The 26,431-nt window shown below is 51.3% G+C and overlaps 1 protein-coding gene across 5 annotated transcripts in view; it reads right to left on the reverse strand.

Annotated features, from left to right (window-relative positions):
- CPNE2 (copine 2) overlaps positions 1 to 26,431 on the reverse strand; it is a 50,348-nt gene that overhangs the window by 16,198 nt on the left and 7,719 nt on the right. For 3 of the 5 annotated variants that reach the window (XM_058813786.1, XM_058813784.1, XM_058813787.1), the window contains exons 2-8: positions 17,956 to 18,152; positions 12,702 to 12,881; positions 9,949 to 10,023; positions 7,100 to 7,171; positions 3,574 to 3,657; positions 544 to 633; positions 249 to 347 (exon numbers count right to left, since the gene is read on the reverse strand). In XM_058813786.1, coding sequence (XP_058669769.1) covers positions 249 to 347; positions 544 to 633; positions 3,574 to 3,657; positions 7,100 to 7,171; positions 9,949 to 10,023; positions 12,702 to 12,881; positions 17,956 to 18,123 — 768 coding nt within the window. In that variant the 5' untranslated portion in view covers positions 18,124 to 18,152. Of the gene's footprint in view, positions 1 to 248; positions 348 to 543; positions 634 to 3,573; positions 3,658 to 7,099; positions 7,172 to 9,948; positions 10,024 to 12,701; positions 12,882 to 17,955; positions 18,153 to 24,411; positions 24,589 to 26,431 lie in introns of those variants that run through there. The other 2 variants (XM_058813785.1, XM_058813788.1) reach the window with 2 other exon arrangements.

Consider the following 26,431-nt stretch of genomic DNA (forward strand, 5'->3'; position numbering starts at 1 on the left):
GGCACCTCCATATCATGGGTGCTGCTGCAGACACCCAGCAGAGCCTGATTTGCAGCAAAGTCTGCCTCAGCTCTCCCCAGCTCAGATGTTTGAGCAACAGCCTGGGTCACTCATGGTGCGGGTGGAAGGAGGAAGGAACTTGGACTTGGCTCCTTCTGAGCACAGATTGAGGGTGCAAGTACCAAAGTCTACCATGAACCCTGAGGAGCCCCTTCCTCATTTTTCCCCAGAAGCATGTCAGCACTTACAGGAGAGGCATCTTGGGCTTCACACAGCCTGGCCACCGAGGTCTGGAGCTCCCCGATGAAGTCGTGTCCCCCATCGCTGTCGTAGTCGTAGCACACCACCTGGGGTGGAAGGAGCAAAACCTCAGGAACAGCAACCACCTCCTGCCAGAGCTGCTGGAGTCCCCAGCCTCTCCTGCTGGAGACCCCAAACAAGGAATTTTTTGTTGCTTTGGGGTTTGTTAATAAGGCAGCCATGGGGGTTCAGATGTTTGAGAGTCAACCCCAGAGGGTGATCCCCAAGAGGGCTCCCCACTACCTTTATCATCTTCTCCATCTCTCCATCACACAGTGACACCAAAGGCACAGTGAATGGCTTCCAGACAGGGTCCAGGGTGTATTTGATCACCTGCAGGGGAAGCACAGGATGCTGTCACCATGGGCACACACACAGGTACAGACCAGGACAAAGCAGGGACACATCTCCAACAGTGACCCTGAAGCAGCTCCTGGTGGGCCAGGCAAGCTGTCTCAGCCCTCCCCTGCCTCCATAACTGAGACACAGCAGCTTCCCCTTCTCAGGCTGCAGCAGGTGTGAGTTAAACCAGGTTTGTTTTCATTGCTCTGGGTGATTTATCCACCCATGGGAGCAATTAAGGAACTCTGCCTGAGAGAACAGCTGTGGCACACTGGGCAGCATGGGCACAGCAATGCCTGAGCACGGGCACAGCCACTCACTGCACAGCCCCCCTGCTATTTCTGCCCTCTGCATCCTCTGCTTGGCCCCTTCTCATGGCTTAGAGCCCCCAGCTCCCAAACACAGCCAGAATCCATCTGGGCTCTGACCACTGAGAAGATGGAGCAGCAAGATGCTGCAAGCAGCCCTGGAAAGCCAAATCAGCCCGGGGCACATTAAGCTCTCTTGTCTCATCTGTGTAACATCTGCTGCCTGGGCTGGAGAAATATTAATTGATGCTTTTTGACATTTCCTGAGAGAATGCAATTGCTTAGTAGAAACCTGAGCAAACTGGAGCGGGCTCCAGGCACATGCTGTGAACATCAGAGGTGCCTGCAGGGCAGGCAAAGATCCCTTTTCACCGAGGTGTGGTGCTCACAAAGAGAGATTCACAGGGATGTTCAGAAAGCCAGGCACAGGCAGCAAATTAACCCTTTTCTGTGCAAAGTAACCACGGGGGATTCTGGTGTGAAGGAGCTTGGATCTCTGCAGCTGGGACAGTCACTGCACAGAGCAGGGAGGAAGAGATCCATGGCTGCTGCTGTGGGCAAACACCTGCACAGCACCTGGGATCTTGTGTGACAGCCAGGCTCCTCCGGAGAGTGGGGAAACCCTGACAGGGCAGTTCAGCTGAATTTACAAACACCTCCTGCAGGAGCCTGGGAGAACAGGGGAGCCCACACAGCCCAGGATGCTGCCAGGTCACCAGGGTGTGTGGGGGAGGATCCAGAGCTCCAGCTGAGCACTCACACCTGTGCTTGGACAGCAAGCTGCAGCAGAGCACCCCTCCTGCCCTGTCACACCTGCCCTGTCTGCTGGGGCAGGGGAAATGCCAGCATCACACTGAAAGCTGGTTCTATTCCTGCACTGGAAGCTGCAAGAATGGAGAATTTTATTTCTTTGTGTCCAGCCTCAAAACACAAAGATGGTCACAGCATCACAGAATGGTTTGGGTTGGAAGGGGCCTTAAAGATCATCCAGTTCCAATCCCCCACCATGGGCAGGGACTTTCCACTAGACCAGGCTGCTTCAAAACCCATCCAGCCTGGCCTTGGACTCTTCCAGGGATGGATGACCTACCATGGTACCCTCTCAGGGCAGCTGGATGTATGCAGGGCTGGAAAGGTGGAGGCTGTTGGAGCATCCATTACTTGAAAGAAAACTTGTCTAGACCTTGATCCAGTGAGACAGGACAATGGGCAGAGGGAACACCAGCACAGACATCTGCTCCCCACAAACCTGACAGGCTTTTAGAGATGCCAGCAATGGCTGGGGCACAGTCACCTCCCCATGCCTCTCCAGAAGGAAGGGCTGGGGGCCACTCCAATCCCCCACATCTGAGAAACACATCTTGTTGAGTCAAACCCAGCTACACACACTGAATCACAAGGGAAAAAAACAAGTGAGGTCTCAGCCTGCTCCCACAGGAGAAATACTAAGGTTGATGTGAGCTAAATATGCATGGAAAGGTGTGTGGGAAAGCACCAGAAAATAAACAGCAGAGCTGTAAGTATGGCCTGTGTTGGTACCACAGGGCACAAGGCATTACCCACATCCTGGTGCTCACGTGCATGTGGGTGTGTGAGGGAAGGAAATCCTCATGGACTTTGCATAGAAGTGGTAAAACCAAACATATGGAGAGACTCTGTAAACAAACACCACTTTCTCCTTCCACCTGAGCTCCCCCTGTGTTTTGTTACAGCAGTTGCCTGTGGTGGTACAACTCCTTAAGCAGGCTTTGAGGGGACAAGAAAAGGGATGGAGAAAGAAGGGGGTGAGATGGGGTGAGATGGAGCTCTCTTGCTCTGCCATGGAAGCTGCTGAGTCCCCCCTCCAGTGATTCCCCCCCTCTCTCTGCCAGCTGCCAGGAACTATGTGCAAACTAAAAAGAGCCTTGAAACAAGCTCTGAGGAGAAGAAAGAAAGCCGTTGAAAAGTACTTATTAGTCCATTGTTAAAGCAAAATCCAGCCTTTTTCTCCCTGCCTGGTATTCCTAACATCACTGGCTTTAGCAGCTTGAGAACATGACCAGCTCAGACCAAATTAGCACAGCAGGTATAAATGAGGGAGAGGAGGGGTCAGCTGGCCCTGCTCAGACCCACCAAGACCCTGGCACAGCTCTGTGCCTCCCTGGCTGTGGCTCTGGCTCATGAGAGACACGAGTAGGGTGCTCATGCTCTGAAACTGGAGGTGCCTCAACACCCAGCTCAGGTGGAGATGGGGAAAAAGCTCATTTTAACCTCTCGCCACCTCACACCACCATCTCCCCAGGTCACAGCTCACCCTAATGCTCCTGAAATTGGAGGGAGAGTGGCCCAGGGCTCAGTCTAAGCCCAGGATGAGACTGGAGATTATCACAGGCTTCAAGACCATCTCCCTCTCTGCCTGCTGGATATAGCAGGGCACAGAAAAGATTTCAAGACTTTGCTGGCCCCAGTGAATCTTCATCTGCTGGAGTTCAGCAGCCTCAGTTGGACACCAGGAAGAGAGCTTTTGAAATCCCTGGATCCCACCCTGGTCTACAACCAATGGACGAGACAACACCATGAAGGGCAAGAGGAGCTGATGTGAGGATGGAGGTGTCTCAGCAGCTCAGGTTGGAGTTTTGCTCACCTCTGTTCTGTGAACCAGCATCCACTTCCCATCATCACCTGGTTTATAAAACTCCAAGAAGGGGTCTGACTTCCCAAAAAGGTCCTGGAGGGAGAAGAACAGGATGGGTTACGTGGTGCTCTGCAAGCAGCAGAGATCCAAGGGAGATGTTTCTGTGTCTCTGCCAGCCCTGCAGACACTCTCCTGTCCTCGTGGGGCCAGGTCAGGCACTCTGGCAAACAGGCAGCACCCACAGGCAGTGTCCTGGCTGTGTGAATTCCCTGGATTTCCCCAGCACATTTTGTGAGCTGGGTGTGTTGGCACCCCAGCGTGTGCCTGTACCCAAGGAGCTCTCTGGACACAGATGCCACAGAAAACAACCCCAGCTGGGAGGCAGCTGCATTTGGGCTTGGAAAAACATCCAACGCCTCAGAGGAAAAACCAGAATTTTGAAGTGCATGTCTTGGGGGAGAAAGGAAGAAAATCCACCCTCCTACACACAGCAGCAAAGCATAAGCAGAGGAAGTCTTTAAGGAGCGAGCTGCCCTGGTGTTGACAGGGATCATGTAACACCCTGAGCTAGCAGCCCTGAGTCAGTGTGTGCTGCCTCTGCTGCCAGCATCTCCTCAGATAATCCCCCCACAAAGGCTCTGCTTCATGGGAACGTGCACACACACACACACCCCTGCTGGGATCAGCTCGGGGGCTGCCTCGGGAGGAGCAAGGCACCGACAGGGAAACTCCAGCTTTTCTAGGCAGAGCTTCGTTCCCATTCAGAAAAAAACCCCAAGGAGTTGCTAAGAAGAAACCAAATCCCAGATATTCCAGACAATCTATGGAGAATTTAAGTTATTTCAGTTGGGTTTTCCTCCTAGAGGAGGGTGGGTGTCTGAATCCTTCAAAGAGCTGGAGGAACTTTTTATGGGTATGTGCTTCTGAGTGATGCAGTGGGGATGTGAGGGGCTGTGCATGGGGAAGGAGGAAACGTGGACACTCCAGGACCTCCTGTCCACAGCAAGCCCAGGAGATGGCAGCTGGGATGCACATGGGTCCTAGCAATGTCCCAGCAGAAAATCCATCAACATTTCCATGTAAATCCTGTTTCTGAAGCCAGCCAGGAAAGTAAATCATTGCAAAGTGTTTTGGCCTGGGGAAACTACAACTTGCTTCAGTCAAAATTCTTCTGCAGAGTAGCAGACCATAAAGGCTCTCTAGTGAGATGAGGCTATTTTTTTCCCTACCCTTTTTCACACATTTGTAGGATAGAAACACAAGCCATTCCTTCTGCTGCTTTGTGGCTATAGCACAGCTCTGATCCTGCTCACCCACCACCTGGGCTTGGCACTTGCAGGCTTCACAGATGGATTAAAGAACCAGTGGTGGTGCCTGACCCTGTTGCTGGCTTCACTTCCAACCAAGGCAGCTTCCCCAGCAGCCCAGCGTGGGCTGGAGGAGGCACTGGGAGCTTTGAAGGATTTGCTGCCATCCCACGTGGATCAGCCTGGCCTGCAAGTCCAGTCAGCCTTGTTCTGTTCAAAGCAGGGTGGGAGATGCCTCCAAGCCACAAGATTGTGGGCCGCTATTTTAAAACATCAAACCCACCCACATCTCACCCCTGCAAACCTGGCAGGAGGTGGAAACTGAGCAACCAGAGGAGCTCAGCAGGCCAGATCGATCTGCAAATCGATCCAAGAAGTGAAATGATCCAAACTGGCTTTAACACACCATGGAGAAGGAGGGTGGAGCTGGCACCTCCAGCAGATACAGCTCCCCAAATCACAGGTACAGCTCCCTAAATCACAGATACAGCTCCCTAAATCACAGATACAGCTCCCTCAATCACAGCTTCCAGCAGCAGCCCTGGCCTACAGCACTTGCTGTCCCCCAGCCATGCTGAAGCATCACTGTTCCCTCCCACTGCTGTGGTGGCACAGACAGCCCTGGGCTCCCCACGGCTGGTCCCAGGTGGAAATGTCTCCTCTTCTACAAGATATTTTATCTTTCAAAAACTCTCCCAAGAAGTGATCATGAGATATGAGAGCCCCAGGCTGAATCTGCTGCTGACATGCTCCTGCTTTGCAGTTTCAACATTTAAATCAAAGTAGTGAGATGCAGGTGGAGAGGATGGAATGTGATGGGGAGGAGGACCTGCCTGCAGCCTCAAAGAGATCCCAGCCTCAGGGCAGCCATGGCAGAAGGAGCTGCCTGGGGCTGAGCACTGCTCCAGGCTGGCTTTGTGGCACAGTAAGGGATGAGCACAGCTTCAGCTTGGTGTGTGCACTGACCCCACCACAAAGTCCTGTGAGATCCAGGCCCTCCCTATTATGTCTGAGTCTGCAGCTGTGCTCCCAGCCCCATGCTGTGTGCTACCAGATGCTGCAACTCCCCAGGCTGCAACCTTAGCCTTGGTTTTCTTTTGTTTATTCAATTTTCCACTGTCTTCCCTAAGCTTAAACAAGTTTTACCCACCTCCCACAGCTGCATTTCAACCATAACCAAAAATTACACAAAAATATTGTTTTCCATCCAATACCCCCGTTCAAGGGCCATTTTAACTTGCATGAAGTGACCTGAGCATCCTTTGCTCATGAGCAGGACTTTGAGCACTGCAGCTCTGTCCTGCATATGGGAATTGGCAAAGAAACTTTGTCAGTTCTTGGTGGTCACTGAGCACAACCCTTCTGCTGACACTACAGATGAAACTGAGTTGTTTGTTACCTCTTAACTGGGGCATTTGCACTAGGCAGGGTAAGTAGAAAGGTGAGAAGAAAGCCATTTTCAACAGGTGGGGAAAACAACTTGGATAAACCAGATACCCACTGAGTTTTATCAACAGGACTGGGTGAGCCCCATCTTCTGCCCCACAAATACCCTTCTGCCTGGCTGCTTGCTTTACCCTGTTTTCTGAAACTGAGGGCCATCCTGCCAATAAAACAAGCTCTGGAGAGACTAGGAAAAAGGAAAAAATAATATTCCCATGGATTGCTTAGCAACAGGAGTGGTTAAAGAGGAATAGCTCTGGTTGTCTGGTAAATAAGGTCAGAAGAAGCTGCTCAGAGAGGCTTTAAGAACTGTTTCCTGTGCATCACATCCAAAGCAAAGCTCATGTGCTACCTGCACTTCCTGGGAGAAGACAGGCCCTACACTTTGGTACAGAAGCAGATCTTTGCCCCATTTCCAGAGGGGCTGAAGGTGACAGCCAGGAGCTCTCAGCACATCTGAGATATGGAGTCAAAGGTCATTAAAACTTCCAGCTCTGTCAGGAGGCAATTGCAAACAGCTGCCACTGAGGGGGTAAATCTGCTGTCTCTGAGATATGCTGATACACAGATGCCACACAGAATCATTCCATCTGGAGATGTGTGATGAAGAATAGTGACAACAGGGAAACTGAGGCACAGCTGTACCAGAGGATCCTGCCCAGTTTCACCCTGAAGTTTTCTCCAGTGGGACTGATTTCTGTCACTGCTACACCCAAAGCAGAGGTTTCTTTAGATCCCAAAGGCAGAAATTTAACATTGTATCCCCCAGACACAGCTCCACTCACCTTTTTATCCAGTTTTCTGCCAGCCATGCTCAGAGTAATCACCCTGTTATCTGAGAGCTCCTGGGCAGCTATCTGAAAGACAAGGGAAGGCTGCATTCATTTTCAGCATAAAAAGTTAAGCTCCTGGTAAAAAATTCAACCCCTTTCTTGAGTGTTATGCTGGACTTGGTCTCACATGGCTTTTCTGCACCAGGGCTCATTCAGGACCTCCAAGGAGGAGAAGGACTGAGCCAAAAGGAAGGAGAAGCCATTTGAACCCTTAACAGCAAGATGCGCCACCTCATCCTCCATGTCCTGGGCTGGGCATGGCAAAAACATCCTCAGGGGAACATTTCCCTCAGGGGAAATGCTGCTGGAACCCAGGAGTCATGTCTCCAGATGAACACCTGATAGGGCAGCCCCGAGGATGAAGAGCCCATGAGTGCTCCTGAGGAGCTGCAGCAGGCAGGAGCACAGCCCAGACCCCTTTAGTTGGAGAGACTTTATTCACACATGCTCCAGAAGGGCTTTGGCTGCCAGCCCCCAGTGGGCCAGTTTTGTCTGGAATATGGTCTAATCAGTCTCTTGGTATTTTAAAGGAATGTCTATAACAAAACCCCACATTTATTCACTTTTATTACAAGCCATTTTCTGAATCACTTGTCTATTTTTTTCCTGCCCAAGCATCTGCTCTCTACCTCTCCTTTCTCTGATCTCTTGAGGTGGGCTGAGCTGTTCCCCAGCATTCCCAGCTGCATCCTCCTTCTCCCAGGACAGCCAGGAACACAGCCTGGACATTGTCCTTGTGCACAGTGTCCCAAGCATGGCTGCTTGCTGCCTCTCACAAGGGGCTGTCCTGCACTGAAATGATGCACTGTCATTACACCAAGGCTTCAAGAAAAACTTGCAGAACTCCAGGGGACAATTTTCTAGAGAAGGAGCAATCAGAGGGTTATTGGCACTTAGGAGAGCTGGGGAATTGGCAGAGATGAGGAGGCAGAGATGCAGCTCCTGCATCCGTCTGGGCAGCTGAGGGGATGAGCCACAGCTCCTGGAAAACCTCCTGCCTTTCCCATGGTGGACACAACCCTTTGGTCCACAGAGGACCCCTATTCATTGCATATGAACCCCAGTTTTCCCCTCTGCCCCATAAAGAAGTTCCCTATTGCCATGCCATGGAATTACTTTTCTCTCCCACCTAATCCCAGGTGGGTGCAAGCAGTCACCAAAACCAGCAGGAGGAAGAGAAACTGCAGGGAAGAGGATGAAATTTGCCCTTTCCTCAGGCCCACAAAAGCATGCCCAGCTGGAATCCAGCACTTTGGGGCTCCTGTAGGCTATGTAAAAGCCAGGCTGTGCAGACAGGCCAGGAATGTCCTTGTGCCACCCTGCCACAGTTGCTGGTGGCATCTTCTTTTGGCCAGCATGGACAGCAACAACATCCCCACCACTATGTCCAGCACAGGGGTGCAGCAGGATTTTAAAATTGACTTCCACAAACACAGAGGTTTGCTTTGGGATCTCCTCTCTTCAAACTCAGGGACCCCCACACAGTCCCATCTGTTCAGCCAAGGCTCTTCTGCTGCATTCACCTGTGTGGCATCTCAGCTAGGAAAATGGATAGGTGGGCAAAACTGAAGGGAAAGAGGACAAGGAAGTCAGGCTTTGGCTCCAAACTCCCTGCTCCTCCAGTGGTGTCCATGGCCTGTGCTCCAGCACTGCACCAAGGGAAAGTGCCCACACACACAGCCCTGATGGCATCACCCAGGCCAGGCCAGGATGAAAAAACCCAGATCAAGAAATCGTATCAGTTCTACAAAATTAAGCAGATGTCTCTACCCCCCTTGGATGTTTAATGGCACATTAGTGACACAACAGGACCTTCCTTTCTCTAAATCATGCAACCTTTGAACTTGACTGGAAACTTTTCCAGCTCTTCCCACTCAAGCATCAGATGGGATGTGAGAGCCTTGGGAATGGCCCCACTTCTGAACCTCACTGTGGCTTTTCTCCTTGCATTTAAAGACTAACTGCAGCAATTAGGAGAGAAAAATATCTTCCCTTAAAGCAAACAGAACAGAGATGCAGCAGGTCCCAGGCTTTTAAACCTCTCCAGTGCTTTTAAACCTGACAAAAGTTTAACTCCTTGCTGGCCTGTCCTTCCACAACTTCGCAGCCCAGCTGCACATTTCACAAAACCCATAACACAGCAGAGATCCAAAAACGATGGGAGCTGAGGTAAGACAGAAACACACCTAAATTTAGTCTCTTCTTTTTAAAAAAGAACATTGCTGAAGAGATCCGCAGCGGGAAGGCCACTGCCCGAAGGGGTCTGGAGCAGAAGCAGTGGCTGTTGCCATGAGAGTTGTTGCCATGGCACATCCTCATCCTACAAACAAAATCACCCATCCCTGCAAAAGGAATGAGCCCTATTACCTGTCACTGCACCAGAGAGGTCTGAGCAGGCACCTTCTACCAGAGAACAAACAGCAGCAGCACAGATTTACTCTGTACTTCTGCAGACTGAGGCATTTTTTATTGCTGAGACTGAAGCAGAAGTTGAAGATTCACAGTGCTAAGCACAGGACAGATACTGAGCAAGATCCTGTCCCAAATGAACAGTCCTATCCCAAATAAACTGTCCTCCAAAGTGGCCAAGAGAACAAGAGGCAAAGGGAAAAATATTCAAGAGATTCACCCCTGTCCCAAATAAACTGTCCTCCAAACAGATCAAAGTGACCAGAAAAACAAGAGGTAAAAGGAAAAATATTCAAGAGCTTCACCCCAATCTCCTGGAGCCCCTGTGAGTGCCCTGCCTTGCCCCCATCCACCTTCAGAGGCCCAGCAGTAACACAAAGGAGCCAACCTACCGTGATCATGCCCTTCCCAGCTGGCTTGCCATTTCCCAGCAGGAGAGTCCGTGTTATTTTCTTGCTGGAGACAATCTAGAGAAGCCAAAGACAATAAAGCCATGATTGTACAAGTGATCAAAAGCAGACTCATAAGCAACTGATCATTGCTCATGTTGGTTAATTCAGATTAAGTGTTTGCAGGAGTAGAACAAAGGCACCAGTATGCAAGGATGGCTGTGAGAGTGGGAATATCACCAGTGACACCCCAGCCCCTGGGGAACCTAGGGACCCTGGAGGAGATCAGGGGGTCCTCACACACACAGAACCACTGCAATTTGTTCCCAGCAACATCACCACTCACTCCCTCAAGGCCCATTTCACACACTTCTACCACGATCCCTGCTAGCAGCTTGATTGCAGGACATGTTTCCATGGGTGGACTCTCATTACAAGCTGGATGCTCTCCCCCAGCATCATTCTGCACCCCCTGAGCAGGGACAGCACCCCCAAAGGCATGCAAAGTTCTTCCCTTCACTTCTGGTTTGTAACAGGACAGACAGAATAAACTGGGAAATTAATTAAACCCTTGAGATTTTTCCCAGCTCAGTGAGTTTCAGTCTCCTTGAGGTCTGGAGAACCTGTAACTTTCCTTATGAGGTACAGATGCCCACATGGAGATCCAGCAACCTGCTGGAGCCACCTGTGCCCTGACCCCACATCCAGTGGGTCCCCCTCGAGTCTAGATGAGCTTTAAAGGTCCCTTTCCACCCAAACCGTTCTGTGACCCTGATTCTTGCAACTTTAAAGCAAAACCCTTGACATTTGTGAGGAGCCAGCCAAGTCCCAGTGCTTTTGGTGCACAGGAATCGCCAGGCAGTGTAACCAGATCTCTGTGCCAGGCTGGGTACAGGCAGGACAGCAGACATCATGGACACCCTCCAGCCTGGGGTCTGATCCCATTTCCCTGCATTTCCTTTGGCCACAGAGGTCATACAGGCCTGGGAATGATCCAGGTCTCCTTTAAAATCCTACTGCAGACCTCATCAGCTGCACTCAGCAACCTGGCTGATCTGACTGAGCTCCAGTGCAAACTCAGAATTGAAAAGTCAGATTCTCACTGCCCAGTTGTTGCTACCCACAGCTGTTCTCTGGGAGCTCATGGAAACATCTCACCAAGCCAATTCCAGTCACTAGGAAGCCCAAAGCAGGGTGGCTGAACCCACAAGCCCCCCTCCACTTTGCTTCACTCCCCTCCTCACTCTGCTCAAGTGCCACCCCCCAGTCCCCCTCTGCCCCACAGCTGGGCTGTGCTGCCAGCCCAGGGAGAGGAGGCAAACAGCATTTCAGGGGAAAAAGAGAAATTAAAAGATTCCTCCATTCCAAGCTGGTGTCCTGTTGTGGACTAAATGTCACCAAGAAGCTGATGTTGGAACTGCTGCTAAAATTGGGCACAGGTCAAGGTCTCCTTTGTAGAGTGAAAATACTGGGGTAAGCTTGCAGAAGCTCTCTTCTTCAGACTCTTCCACTTTCCTCCCCACTGCACATGGATAATGTTCTTCCCCACCAGGGGCCTGCAGAGCCCTGGGCTGCTGGAGAGCCACACTCAACAGCAGCAAGGTTCCAGCTGTGTCCTTAAATCCGTGAATTCTCTGCTCCCACCAAGACATGACTTTCGCAAGCAGCCCTTGCTGAGCTGCCCCACTCTGGAGCTGGAAGTGTTTCAGCACAGCAGAACTCACTGTAAAGGATTGGTTTAAAGCTGAACCACTGAACACAGGCCAGAGCTGCTGCCTGCACTCCCTTAACTTCTGCAGGAGCAGAATTAGGTCATCACAGAGCACTTCCAAAATTCCAGTCATTAAACTTCAAGCCCTGTAAATGTCAGTGCTCCTCTAACCTGTCAAGCTCTTGAGCTGGCAGTGGTAAAGCCCCTGGTGCTGCCTGCCACATGCAGTGTCATGCTGCACTCTGTGAGCAGAGCAATGTTCTCATGAGCCTCCCTGAGCACCTTGGGCTCCCTCCCCATGCTGACCCACCCATTACAGCACCTCTTTCCTTCCCATCCCAGTACTGAGCACTACAGAAGCAGTTTCTCCCAGCCTCTGCATTTGTGCCAGGTACCACAGCAGCCCTCAGGTGCTGGATGCTGCAAAAAGATGGAAAAAAAACCCCTCATTCCCAGCTTCTGAGCCAGAGGACAAAGACGTTTGGAGAATGCAGCTGCCAGCTTCTAACAGGGTCTGGGCTCATGAATGAAAAAACCTTCCAAAAACTTTTAAATTGCATTGTGTCCCAAAAGCTTTTCCACAGGAAGAGCAGAAGACACATTCCAGCACCAATATGCTCAAGCAGGAGGAATGTTTTGCTACACAACAGCAATGGACAAAACTTTCAGAAAGACAAAACCCAAATTGAGAAAGAAAGGCAGATTACATGCATCCTAACTTTAAATTTCTGGAAGTTTCCCAAGCCCAAACTGAGCCCTTATTATAACCCATGGTGAAGACAGAGCCAGAAGCTTCCAGCTGATGCCCCTTTGCCAGCACCAGCAGAAACCACACCACAACCAGCTTAGAGTGGAGCAAGCAGACATCCCCTAATGTGCAACAGCGCAACCTCAACAGCTGAAGTGTGACAAGGAAATCAAATTTGTCTTTTCAGGACGGAGCCAGCAAACTTTGCATGGGGTAAGAAGAACAGCTGTAACCTCACCACATCCCTGTGTTTGATGTGTTTTGGGGTCCCCTTTGCTGCAGGGACCCCAGACCCACCGTGCCTAGGGTGCAGGAGAACTCGCCCAGGAAGTCGTGCTCATACAGCTGAGTGCTGGACTTGTCCTGGTCAAACAGGGCAAACTTGAGCTTCTGCACCTCTTCAAAGTGGTAGTCAATGATGAACTTCTTGGCAAAAGCTGGGTTGAGGTTGTTCACAGCTGTCTCTGTCCTGTCCAGCTGAAGAGAAAAAGAGGCATTTAGGCAAGTGCATTTTGCAGCTTTGTCACTGAAAACGAATCCAGCCAGGAACTCCATGGTGACCACCAGGATGAGCACAGCAAGCCCTCAGCACAGCTGTCCCCAAACACAGGCCGTGACAGCCAGGTGCACGAGCTGGCATCCATCTGAACACACAAGGGCACACCATGCAGAGTTGCCTCCCGAGGATGGGGTGCATGGACACCCCTCCCCACCCCACAGCCAGGATGGAAGTGCCCACCCAGCCAAGGCTCAGCATGGATTTGAGGATCACTGAAGCTAGAATTACTTCATTTGCTTTAAGCCCTGTTCTCCATGAGCTGAGGCTCTCACACACCTCTGATCCTCAGCAGACTCTCTGTAGGGGGTCAAACTTGCTGCTTCTAGTCTGTGCAGCCAGCAACAAGGACAAGCAAAACAAGCTCATGAGCCAGAACATGACTCTCTAGCATTTCCCTCTAGAACTCAACCCAAAACATCCATGTGGTTACTTTTTATTGGCCTTCCATAGATAAAAAGATAAAAAAAACCATCACCACAGTCCCTTTTTTCATAGATTTCATCAAACATTAGTGGCAACAAGAGGCTGGAAGGGCCCAGAGACAAAACTTCAGTAGATATTGTCACCAAGAGCTATTGCAAGCAGGCTGGAAGCAATGATGCCCCTGATGAATTGGAAGGGCAGGCATAGAGAGGAGATGGAGACTGGAAGAATGTGGGGAAGCTGCTGTCAGAGGGGAAACACCACAGCTCTCTGCAGCATCCCACAGCCAGGAGCAGGGACAGGAGCAGAGGAAAGTTGGCAGGCAGCTGGTGGAAGTGTGGGTTTACACACTGCATGGCACAGGTGGTCACAAAGCCTTGTGTGAGCCAAAACAACATCCTGAGGACAGCCATGATGAGATGCTAGAATGCTGCTCTGCAGAAATGGAACTTTGGTCCCAGCCCCATAACTCACTCTGCAGGAAGGGTGGAAGCACCAGCAGGGATCCTACCATGAGCTTGCACAAAGAAAAACCCCCAGGATTTTGGGCAAAGTGATAGAAACTGAGGCTGAGAAGAGCTGGTGTATTTACTTCTGGAAGTCCATGGGCAAGCAGAGTCTGAACTCATGTCAGAACCCATATTCCCCCCCAGACATGCTAAAGGGCAAGTTCAGAGCCTGACATGCAAAATATCCTCATGAAGCTGAAAGGGGCAGGAAGGGCAGGGGCAGCAGAGCCTGAGAGCTGAACAAGAAACACCCAGAGCTGGGTGTCCTGTCCCCAGAGCTGGAATCCTCCAGCCTGCAAAGCAAGCAGGAGCTCTGTCAGCAGAGCAGCAGATGGTATCATGCTGGTATCACTGCCCAGCCTGGAGAAGATAAGGCTCTGCAGAGACCTCAGAGCACCTTCCAGCATGCAAAAGGGTCCAAGAGAGCTGGAGAGGGATTTTGGACATAGGTCTGGAGTGACAGGACAATGGGGAATGACTTCAAACTGACAAAGGGCAGGTGTAGATTAGATGTTCTGAGGAAATTCTTGCCTGTGAGGGTGGTGAGTCACCACTGGCACAGGCTGCCCAGTGAAGCTGTGGTTGCCTCATCCCTGGAAGTGCTCCAGGCCAGGTTGGATCTGGCTCTGGAAGGTGTGGAAGGTGTTATGACAGCACTGGCATTTTGCCACATCACCCCATTATCCCAGGGCATGGTAACACGGATATTAAAAGAGAAGGAAGCACAGACGCTGTGTCAGATCACACAGTCCAGTGTGATTTTATCAAAGCTGCTGCCCTCAGTGTCTGGAAAGACCATCCCATCTCCCTGTGGGGCAGCACAAAGCCTCTGGCCATGCTGTGACCCTGGCTGGCATTCCACCCTGTCCTGCAGCCAGGACACCCAGTTCTGAGCAAGGCTGTGCATCCCAGATCCAGGGCAAGACCTCTCTGCAAAGCAGCTGCCATCCCTGGGCAGCACCAACCAGGCTGTGGGACCGTGGGATGTCTGCCAGGGCTGCTGAGCCAGAAATAAGCAGAGCAGAAAAAGCCTCCAAAAAAGAGAAAAAAAAAGGAAAAAAAAAAAAAAAAGCAAATGCATACCTTAGTCCCAAAGAAACTCATTCAGTACAGAAGGCAGGTTTGGAGGGGCTCAGTGGAAATGTGGTGAGTTTGCTATTTATACACCCAACCATCACAGGGCTTTTTGCAATTGCTCGCTTAGTCTGTCTTAATTGCCAAGAAACGACTGAAGTAAAGTAAATTTACTAAAGTAAATGCTGTGTTCCCAGAATAGGCACCTGCTGCACCCCAGGGAACCAAAGCCAGCAGCAGCAGTGGGCTGTGAGCTGGCCAGGGCCACACAGCTTCACACAAACCCTCTTTGCTGCCAGCCCCTACCAAAGGAGCCAAGCATCTGCTCAGGGGTGATGGACCAGGGCATCCACAGCTCTGCTTCATTTCAGCAGCACAACACACACAAATCCCCCTCCAGCCCCAGGAGATGGGACTGCACAGGCAGCAGAGATGGATTTTAGGTCATTCCATGTTCTTGGAATGACTGGAAGCCAGGGACCAAGGGAAACCAGTCCTTTCACACCCAGAGCCCAGACTGAAGGAGATAACTTGAGGTCCCATCTCCAGCTCTGTTCTGGAAGAAGTGGCTGAAGGAAGGGTATGAAAACCGAACCCAGCTTGGGGTAAACTTGGCAGTGATGGGGCTTTCTTCAGCCCCAAGATTCAACATTTTAATCCCCTGCCCAGTGCCAGTGTGAAGCACAGCAATATCCCCAGCTGAGAGCTGCACAAGGTTTGAGCTTTGGCTTGGTGAGCACAAGCCACCTTGCTGGTGACCATCACACATGAGGCCTCTTCACCAGCACCCCTCACTGCCAGCAGCTCCTGCCATCCCCTTCAGATCTGCAGGAAAGAACAGGGCCTTGGCCACCAAAAAGCAGAAAAGCACAAGGGTTTGTAAGAGCCAGCCAGGCTAATTAAAAAAATCTGTTTGGATAAGAGCCTCAAAGGGCCACAAAGACAATTAGAGGGATGGAGTGCCTCTCCTGAGAGAAAAGGCTGAGAGCCTTGGGATTGCTCAGAAGACAGAAGGAGACACCTTAGGACACCTGAAAGGGCTGCAGGAGAGGGACTTCAGACAATGGCACAGAGTGACAGGGCAAGGGGGAATGGCTTCAAACTGACAGAGGGCAGGGTTAGATTGGGTGTTTGGAAGAAATTCTTCCCTGTGAGGGTGGTGAGGCCCTGGCACAGGTTACCCAGAGAAGCTGTGGCTGCCCATCCCTGGAAGTGTTCAAGGCCAGGCTGATGTGGCTTCAAGCAAGGGCCATGCGGGGAGGGGGTAGGAATGAGGTGATCTTTAGGTTCCTTCCCAAAGGAACCATTCCACAATTCTATGAATTAGGAAATTGAGCACAAAACCAGGAAATCATCTCCAGCAGCAGCCCTTGTGCTCAGTGACTGCACTGAGGCCTTCCAGTGCTCAGAGGGAGGCTGGGACCTTCAGCACCCCAGCATGTGGAGGTGCCTCATGCCCCATCACAGGGAGATGCTGCCTCAAGTGCCAGGGGAAGGTGGTGCTGAAGGTGCAGGACTGCCTGGGTGACTCAGTGGCACAAAGGCAGCTGCAGGGCTGACTCATGTATCCCTTGTCCCTGTTCCTGGCACCACAGGTCAGCTTTTTCATGGCTTCTCCGAGATGACATCACTGGGTAGAACATTTAAGCATCACCCATCTTCACTTCCCAGCCTGTGGTTTATTGTGCCTCCCTCCCCCACTCCTCCAAGGCTGATTCACAAAGATTTTTAATTCCTATTAAGCTCAGTGAGACAAAATAATTGTATTTGGGAACAAATGTTACAGCTAGAAAGAACAGTGAGCAGAAATCTTCCTTCTGGCGTCAGCTGGTGCCACAGCCCCACTGCCCAGCTCAGAACCAGCACCAGGGCTGGTGCCAACGGAGGAGACCCACCACCACAACCAGGACCAAGGCTTGGGATATGTCCCTCATCTGGTGTGGAGGACAAAGGGGCAGTGGGGTGGGATGGGTTCCAATGAGCTTATTCTGTCCCCTTAGGGCATGAGGCATATCTGTGTGGCCAAAACCACAGAGAACAAGGGGGTAGCTGTGAACCACGTGCCATCAGCTGCCAAGAGTCCACCAACATCCCATCCAGAGAGGTTCTCATGGGCAATCTCACCTCTCCTGACCTTGCCTGGCACCCAGCCATGAGCCAAACCCACAGAGCACCCCTGACACCTGTGAGTCAATGCCAGCAGTGTCCCACTGAGCACAGCTCAGAGGCACAAGCACACCACACCCTGTGCCAGCCCATTCCAGCCCTGCTGACACCACCAGCAAGCTGCTGCTCAAGGCTCAGTCCAGTGCCTACTGTGCCAATTAGAGAGAAGCTAAAAATAGCAGAAAAGAAAAACAAAAACCTAAAAGCACCAAACGTTTTGCATAGAAAGCTTCGAGATCAAAACCGCTGGACTGAGACATTACTGACAGAAAGAAAAATTCCTGAAAAGCACAATTAGGTCAGAGATGACACCTATCAAGGCTGGAAAGCTCATGAATCTCATCCAGGCTGGAAAAAGTTAATTGCAGGCTGTGGCAAAGTGAGGTTTTCCCTACACTCTCCCTGCTGAAGGTGAGATCACTGCTGGACACCTGAGGTGGTGTTGGTCATTCATCAGCTCCTGGGCCAAATACATGAATGAGAGCACCTAATCTCCCAGGAACTAGGAACATTTTTGTTTGGTTTACACGATTTAAATTCCTCTATGCTCATTTTCTGCTGCACCCAATGTGGGTGCCTGTATCCACCACATATCCACACTCTGCCTACCCTGCTCCCTCCCAGACAAACCAGGTATAAAACAGAATTTGCAGTAGAAACCAATGCCCAGCACAAAGCACTGATAGGGGAAGGACCAGTTGTGGCACAGAACCATTCACACACTGGTGCCACACAGGAGCACCAGGAAAGCTCCCACTCCTGCTCAGGGAGGCACGAGCAAACCACGGGAGGAACAAATCCACACACCAGCAGGACTTACCTCCACCCACTTCCCATTTACTTCCATGAAGAGGACGCAGAAGGGGTCAGATTTGGAGGTGACATCTCTGTCCAGGAGGTTCTGGCCACAGATGGAGAGCTCAACCTTGCAGACACAGTACTGGGAGCCCACAGGCCCAGGCGGTGAGGGAGGCGCCGTGTACGCCATGGGCCCGGGGGACAGCAGCTCCTGGCACTCTGTGGGACACACAGGGACAAACCTCAGTGTGGGACACACAGGGACAAACCTCAGTGCTGGGGGCATCAAACCTCAGTGTGGGACAGCACAGGGACACCATGGGCCTGGGGGACAGCACAGGGACACACCATAGGCCCAGGGAGAGCAGCTCCTGGCACTCTGTGGGACACACAGGGACACACCTCAGTGCTGGGGGCACCAAATCTCTCAGCACTGCTGAGAGGTGCTGCCACATTTCACAGAGAAAAGCAAGGCACAACACACAATATTTTTGAGATTCACATTCTCTGAGCTTCAGAGAAGGAGCAAACACAGTTCTTATTACTTGCTGTACTTGTGTTGTGCTAAAGTAGAATGCAATATGGAGATTGTTTAGCCGAAGTGAAGATGTTTTGTTTCCTTGGCCTATCAGGGCCAGGAGTGTCTGTGTGTGTGTGGATTGTTGGGTCACAAATTTTGTGCAGTGTGAGCAATTGTGTGCAGAGTAAATGCTTAACAGATTCAATTTAAATAAAATGTATATACTATAGTACAATAAAGTAATTAATTAGCTTTCTGATATCTATAGAGTCGTCTTCATCATTCTCTCTCCTTTGCTGGAGTTGCCTTTGATTTACAATAGAGCTGGGCACACACAGAGCCTCTTGCTCTGAGTTACACAGGTGATCTAAGCCATGAGGCTCTCCTGGCTCCATCTCCCAGGTTGTCCTGAGTGGAAGCCCAGCAGAGCACCCATGACCTGCTGGGAGTTTGCTCCATAAATAACAGATTTTTCAAGGAAAGGTAACATCTTAGTCCCTCAAGGGAGAGGGAACTACCCAACCTCTTCTTCGAGCATGCTGGGCCTTTGTTTGTGCTGAGGAGCCACACTCCCACAGCATCTTTGAGCACACACCTGATTGCTGTCTGTCTGTCCCCAGGCAACACACCACAGACCTAAGCTACGAGGGGCAAGCTTGAGCTCTGCTCTGCAAATCATCATAAAAAGGGGAGAGGCTGTGAGGAAGAGTGTGATGCAGGGCAGCTCCAGCCCTCAATCAGCCCCATCTCCACCCAGCTCAGAACAGTGGCTCTGGCAGCAGGTAAAAAGTGGCAATAGTTGTTTCAGAGCACTGAAGGCACATGTGACAAGCACTGCATGACCTGGAGCACGATTTACCGGGCCCTGACTAAAAATCCATTTAAAATCTTATCAGAAGCCTGCTACCAAAGCCATTTTGCAGAGATAAATGGGTTTTATACCATTATTAGTGCAAAACCCCATCCCAGAGGACAGTCTTGACTTCTGATATACATTTTACTTGTCATGAATCGCCAGTGGTCTTCAATAGAGAAGAAAGGGGAGAAAAAGAAGAAAAAAAGCATTTTTAGATTAATTTACACTAACAAACATTTGTGGCTATTTTTGCTAGTGGAAAGCGAGCTTTTCTCAGCAGCTGCTTCAATATTCTTTGTCTTCTTTTTCAAGAGTGGCTCCTAGCTCATCCACTTTATCTGAAGCCCTCAAACATTGCCTTCTCCACCTTGATAAACCATCTGCTTCTATTTGGCATTAAAACCCCAATTAATATTATCTATTTGTTTTGCCTGGGCATGAGTATTTACAAGCCCTTGTGCTGCCAGGAGCTGGGCTGCTGCCCTTTCCCCTTGCAGCTCAGCTTCCCAGCTGGAATGGGGAGGGAGGGCAGGGTTAGGGTGATCCCAGCAGGGCTGTGGAAGGAGCTCTGGGCTCACCACCAGCTGTCCTGAGTGCTCAGCCCTGCTGTAAAGAATTCTGAGCAGAAAACAGTTCCAGCTCCCAAGGCTTGGAGCCTTCTTCTCCTGCCTGCCAAGATCTCTGCTTGGCACTAAGTCACCAGAAACAAGCCTGGTTTTAACCCCCAGCAGTAAACAGAAGCTCTTCACCCCACACTGCTGCTCAGGAATGAGTGGTAAAACCGTCCCAGCTCATTAAGAACTCAGAAACTTCTCCAGAAGAAGGAAAACCCCATCCCTGGCTGCAGACACTTGTGAGCATCACCAAAACAGCACCCACGTCCCTTTCCCAAGCTCCCCTTGCCTAGACCAAGCCTGTCTGGTGCCATCACCCCCTGTGCAAGCAGGTGACTTTTGTGGCCTCTTACAGAAATCATGGATCATCCCAAAGAAGGATCTCCTGTTCCCTGGGATGGACACAGCAGAATTTTGCATGGTATCACTGCTGGGTGTCAGTACTTCTATGTCTGTTTCAAATATGTCTGGTATTTGCCATGAAAAGAAATTATTTCTTTAATGAGAGGGGATCACTGAATTTAGGGCACTATTAAGATTAAGCCCTCCCCAAATGTTTCTTCACCCCAGACTGCTGCTCAGGGAAGAGCACAGCAGAACAACGCCAGAACAGCGGCACTGTCACACCCAAATGGTGGCACTGACACACCAGAACACTGGCAGGGTCACAGCAGAACAGTGGCACTGTCACACCAGAACTGTGGCACACGTGGGAAACCTTCCATCCACTGCAGCTTCAAGGAGGAACACGTGGAGAAGCAGAACTCCTCATGGTTCATCCACCATGGCTGGGGAGCAGCCCCAAGGTGCCCATCCCTGCTCTGCTCCACCCCAGCCCATGTTGCCAGCTGCAGCTAAAGTGAAGATTTTACTTAATTAATTTTCTTTAATGCACTGATCAATATCCTAAAATAGCCAAGCCTGTTTTATTTATGCTGCTGTCTACTGCTCCCTCTGAGAAGCAAACGTGGGGCAGCTGTGCTGGCATGGACCTGGTCCTGCCAGAGCAGGGAGAGCTGGGCTGGGTTTTTCCATTTCCCCTTCTCCCAGATCCCAGTGCTGTCTCATAAAAAGCAGAGGCAGCAAATGACTCAGTGGAAAAACCTTTCTTCCCAGGGCTGGCAGACACCAAAACATCCTCTTGGTGCACAGCACATCTTCCATACTCCAGCCCCTGAGCTCAGCCTGTCTGGCTCCTCAGGATGGGCGTCACAGGCACTGGGATGAGGAGATGGCCAGCATCAGCCAGAGCAAACCCTGGAAGCCAGCTCTCCTGCCATGGATCCAGCACCTTCCTCTTGCTACACCTGCATGGATCCAGCACCTTCCACAGGGCCAGCTGTGGGTTCAGCCCCTGCTGCCTCAGAGGTTTCACATTTGAGGCACCATCAGCGAGCCAGCACCATCCTAACATGCCACAAAAGCTTTAAATTCAGGGGGTATTTGACCTGGCACTGAAAGAGTCAGCGTGCCATCATCTGTATTCCAGTCTCTCCTCCCGTTTTTGTTCTGCTCTCCCCACATTTGCTGCCCTGAACAAAGTCCTGAACTGGCTCAGCATCTGCAGCCAAACATTGTCCTGTGCTCCATCCCAGCTGCCAGCTCCAGCACACACACGTGATGTCCCAAGGGAGCACAGCCAGGGTACCAATGAGGGCTCTCAGGGATGAACCTGAAGGTTTGGCTGCCCCAGGGTCCCTCTGCCATCAGGAGATGTCACAGGAGCAGGAGCAGAATGCAGGGACATGGTCACCAAATCCTTTTTGGGCTTCCAGGACCTTCTGAACTGAACATCTTTGTGCTTACAGTTTCAAGTACTTTTCTTCTCCATGGCCTGGTCACTTCCAAGCTGTTTCAAGTCCACAACAACCCACAGAGAAGGGTTTTGCTGCCTGGGGGCACACACAAGCCCTGAGGCTGTCCTGAATATCTAGCAGTCCCAGAGCAGAGTCTCATTCCAACCTCTACAGCAGACAGCAAAATCACTTTTACAAAGTGTAAAAGGGTCAGCAGAAAAACCTGGGAGCTTCATTTCCTCAATTATCTGAAAAGCAAAGAGGGGAAGGAGATATCTGATTTGCAAAGTAACTCCTGACTGAAGAGGTCCCCCTTCCCTCTGCAGAAGAGCAGCCCCACAAGCAGCAGCTCCTCAGGCCATGCTAAAGTTCTGTGTTAAACATTAACAAGAAAAAACAGAGGAGAAAAAATAAAGCTGTGCTTTAGGTGAAGCATTTGTGGGGAGAAGAGGGGCTCAATCTTAATAGTGCCCTAAATTCAGTGATCTCCTCTCATTAAAGAAATAGTTTCTTTTCATGGCCAATACCAAGCATATTTGAAACAGACACAGAATTACTGACACCCAGCAGTGATACCATGCAAAATTCTGCTGTGTCCATCCCAGAGAACAGGACATCTTTCTTTGGGATGATCCATGATTTCTGTAAGAGTCCACAAAAGTCACCTGTGGCTGTTTCCCCACTAAGGCTGTCCCACTACAGCCCATTGCAATTGTGGCAGCAAAATTCCTTTCAGGAAGGCAAAAATGAGAGAGGAGTATCAAACAGGTAAATTTGGGCAGTTATAAATCACATATCTGAGCTCACAGGCAGTGGAGACACACAGGGAGAGCAGCAGTACCTGAGGGAGGATTAGAGGCAGTGAAAACAGGCTGTCATCAGATTGAAGCAGGAGAGGAGTGTGAGGATACACAAACTGGCTGCGCAGAGCAGCAGAAAAGCTGAAACCCAGCACACATGGAGCTGGGGACACCAGGAAAAGCTGGGATGGACACCTGAGGCAGCTCCCCACAGCACCACAGCTCACAGTGGTCCCTTTCCCCTCTCCCGCTGACAAACAGAGCCATCTCCAGAACTCTTTCACAAAGCAAAAACATCTACTACTCAGAACCACCCAGGCAGTTCAGTGGATTCACAGCTTGCCCCTGGTCCTTCAGCAGCCTCATTACCTTCTGCACACAGGTGCAATTAGTCTGGACACAGCACCTTGCTGCTGCTCCCCAGCAAACGCCTCTGCCACAGGTGAGCAGCCAGGGAGGCAGAAAGGGGACTCTGGGAACATCCCTGCAGATGCTCCTTGGCTCCCTACTACTGCCAGAGGAGCTTCACCTCTCCCACTGGGCAGGGAAAGGCTGAAAACTGCCCCTGAGCACCCCAGCACAGGCAGCACAGCTGGGACTGAGCTCAAAATCTCCCAAATTCAGAGATTTGGGGTGGACCCAGCAGGCAGAGATGCCCAGGCAGGGCTCTTGTTTCCAGCCTGAAGCACAAGTCCACAGTCCTGCCTGCTGGGAGGGGACTGTAGTGAGATACTTTGGTGCCTGATACAGAGGGAAAAAGTGTATCAGAACAACCCAATAAAGTGATATCTCCAATGAACCCTTCCTGAGGGAAACTGTCCCCGATGGGCTGCAATAGACAATGCTGCTCATAGCAGCACTTCAAAATTCCCTCTCAAGGGCTGGTGGCTACTGCTGTGACAGTGACTGCCTCTCAATTTCACTCTTGGGCCATCCCCACCCACAGTGCCAGCTCCTCTCAGGCCCTGCTGTCCCCAGAAAAGCTCCCACTCACGAGGTATGTGCAGGTTTGGTGCAGTGAGGGCAGCACCCCCCTTGCTGAAACCCCAAGAGGCTGCACTAACAGCACATGGGCAGCACCCAGCAAAGCTTCTGCAGGGGCTGAGGATCAGCAGAGCCCGGAGAAGCCACCTGAGGTACCCTGGGAGTCACAAATCACAGAAAAGCTCTGAGGCCAACCCTGTGGCACCACAGCTGGACACCCCCAAAGTGTCTCATCTCATTTTGAAAATGAGAAAAGCAACTCCAGAGAACTTTGCTGTGCCCAGGGCAGAGCTGAGACAGGCACTGCTGATGCCAAGCAGGGATCCAGCAGCTCCAGCAGCCTCTGTGCCATCCCCTCACGTGGCACAGCAGCTGCCGTGGCAGTGGCATTAGGGAAGAGCCTGGCTCACACTGAAGGATGGCAGGGTGGCAGTGACTCCTCCTGCACCACCTCACAGCCCTGACCACGACCCCAAGGGACCCTCATGACCGCCAAACTCGCCACCCTGGCTGGTTCCTCCTTTGAGCAGGAGCTGGAAGGAGCTGGGGCTGCTCTGCCCCGGGCAGGAAGGCAAAAGCCGCTGTGCCAGCATCCCCTGTGGGGAAAGGAGAGCCGATCCCTCTGCCAGAGCAGGGCACAGCCACTGCCCGGCCACTGCTCCAGGACACAGGATGGACACGGGTCCTCAGGGAGGGGCTCACACCCACAGAGACACCAAAACTGGAAATATCAGCCAGGAAAGCAAGAGGAAAACCAAACAGCTTTAGGTGCTTCTGGCACGGAGGCAGCTCCGGGCAGAGCCTGCCCGGGCACTGGGGACCAAAGAGCAAATCTGTTCTCCAACTCTCTACAGATAAAATCTGAAAATGCCCCCCCCCAAAGTATCTAAGTGTCTAAACCTACTCACCGACGGGAAATCACGAGGATTGAGTGAGGTGTTTCCGCAATCCTCAGCGCCGTCGCAGAGCCGAGGGCTCCGGGCTGGCAAACGAAAGCAAAACTCGCTCCTCCACACCCCGCGGGGACAGACGGAGAGCACCGCTGGTGACACGGCCGGAAGGAGCTGCAGGGGCCGGGGGTGGGCTCAGAAAGTCTCAAAGTGAAAAAAAACAAACCCCAAAACAACACCAAAAAAAAAATCACAAAAGCAAAACCAAAAAAAAACCAAAAAAACCACCACCAAAATAAAATAAAACAAAAAAATCCACAAAAAAAAAAAAAATCCACAAAAGAAAAAAACACAAAAAACCAAAAACAAATAAACAAACAAACAAAAAAAACCACCACGGGAAAAAGTCCTTCCTCCAAACCGGAGAGGAAACAGGGGCCGTGCTACCAGGCAGCCGCCCAGGGGTGCGTGTGCAGGGGCAGAGGCCACCCTGGTGCCAGCCCGCACATCCATGCCCAGCTCACAGATCCATGGGTGCCTCCCAGGCTTGCTGCTCAGGCAGAGGAAAGGGCAAACAAGGAGCAGGGCGAGGTGGGAGCGCGGAGCTCCCCCTGCTCGGGACACACAGAGCCCATTGCCGTCCCCACGGGCTCGCACGTATTTGGCTCAGATGCGCCGAGAAGGGTTGCACATTTTCGCTTGACTACGAGTTTGCTCTGGGGCTCAATTTAGGGAAATCTGTGATTCAGGGCAGAAAACATCGTGATGTCACCGCGAATCGTGGCGCTCGCATCAAACCCTGCACACAGCCGCCCTACGAGGCGGACACAAGGGAGGGTTCGTGTGCTGGCTCTGCACCCACCGTGTTCCCAGGCTGGAATCCACCTCCTGCCCCTTCCCAGGCTGGAATCCACGCTGCCCATTCCACGAGGGACTGGGAGGCTCAGTCCTGTGGGAGCAGCCACAGGCAGCACCCGTGGGAGCCTCTGTCCAACAGAGAAAAATCACCAAACACAGATCTCCTGCCTCCCCAGGGCAGTGATGCTCTTGTCAGACACCTGCTCCAGGTGGGACACACAGGAGATGCAGCAAGGGAGGACAATGCACTCTCAGGGTTTGGGGCATATTTTAGCTTCCAGTATTAAAAATTTTCTGCCCCATCCTACAGGAGGCATGTGAAAGCTGGGCACACTGTCACAAGGAGGAGGGAGGATAGATCTGTTTCAAAACTGGATTTGGAGGAAAAAGTGGACTTAATTAAAATCTTTACATTCCATCCCTACGGAATGTAAAGGATCAGGGCTGTGGGGAGGGTGCCTGGGCTGCAAAGGACACACAACCAGCAGGGCCCCCTTGCAGGTGCAGAGGGAACCTCCCACATCCCAACTATACACCATGTACATAACAGGCTGTTTAACTTATTAACCACTTTCCTATGCTGTTGAAAACAAAAATGCTGGCTTTCTGAATCTTAATTGGATTCCTATTCCCAGCCAACACCATCTATCACATGTGAGAGGGGAAGAAAAAAATTCATCATTTATGTGATCAGAAATATCTTTAACTGCTTTTGAAGCTCACTGCATGTCAGGCTAACCTCATGTCAGCCAGAACAGCCCCAGCAGCAGGCAGCTGTGCAGGTCCCTCCTTCCCATGCACTATTTCATCCCTAAAGCAACCAGTGCTTCAGAGCTGATAAGATAAATAAATATTAATTCATGGGTATTTATGTGCAATGCTCATTGGCACTGGGACACCAAGCCATGCAGAGCACTGCTGTCCCCATGGCTGAAGCCACCTTTCCCCCTCCCTGCAGAGCCCCCCATCCCTTCCCCTTCACAGACGGGATTTTCATCGCCAAGATCCAACATTTTCCCACAGAATTTTAATTTTTTGGCCTGCTCTGCAGCAGAGAGATGCTGCCACTTGATGTGTGAAGCTTCACCCTGAGACAGAATTGTGTGCCAGCGAGACAAAAATGCTGTGGTTTGTGAGAATGACGTCTGACTAATTCTCAACCCCTTCTCAACAGCTTTAG

Source organism: Ammospiza caudacuta, chromosome 13 (assembly GCF_027887145.1).
Source record: "Ammospiza caudacuta isolate bAmmCau1 chromosome 13, bAmmCau1.pri, whole genome shotgun sequence".
Classification (NCBI taxonomy): Eukaryota; Metazoa; Chordata; class Aves; order Passeriformes; family Passerellidae; genus Ammospiza; species Ammospiza caudacuta.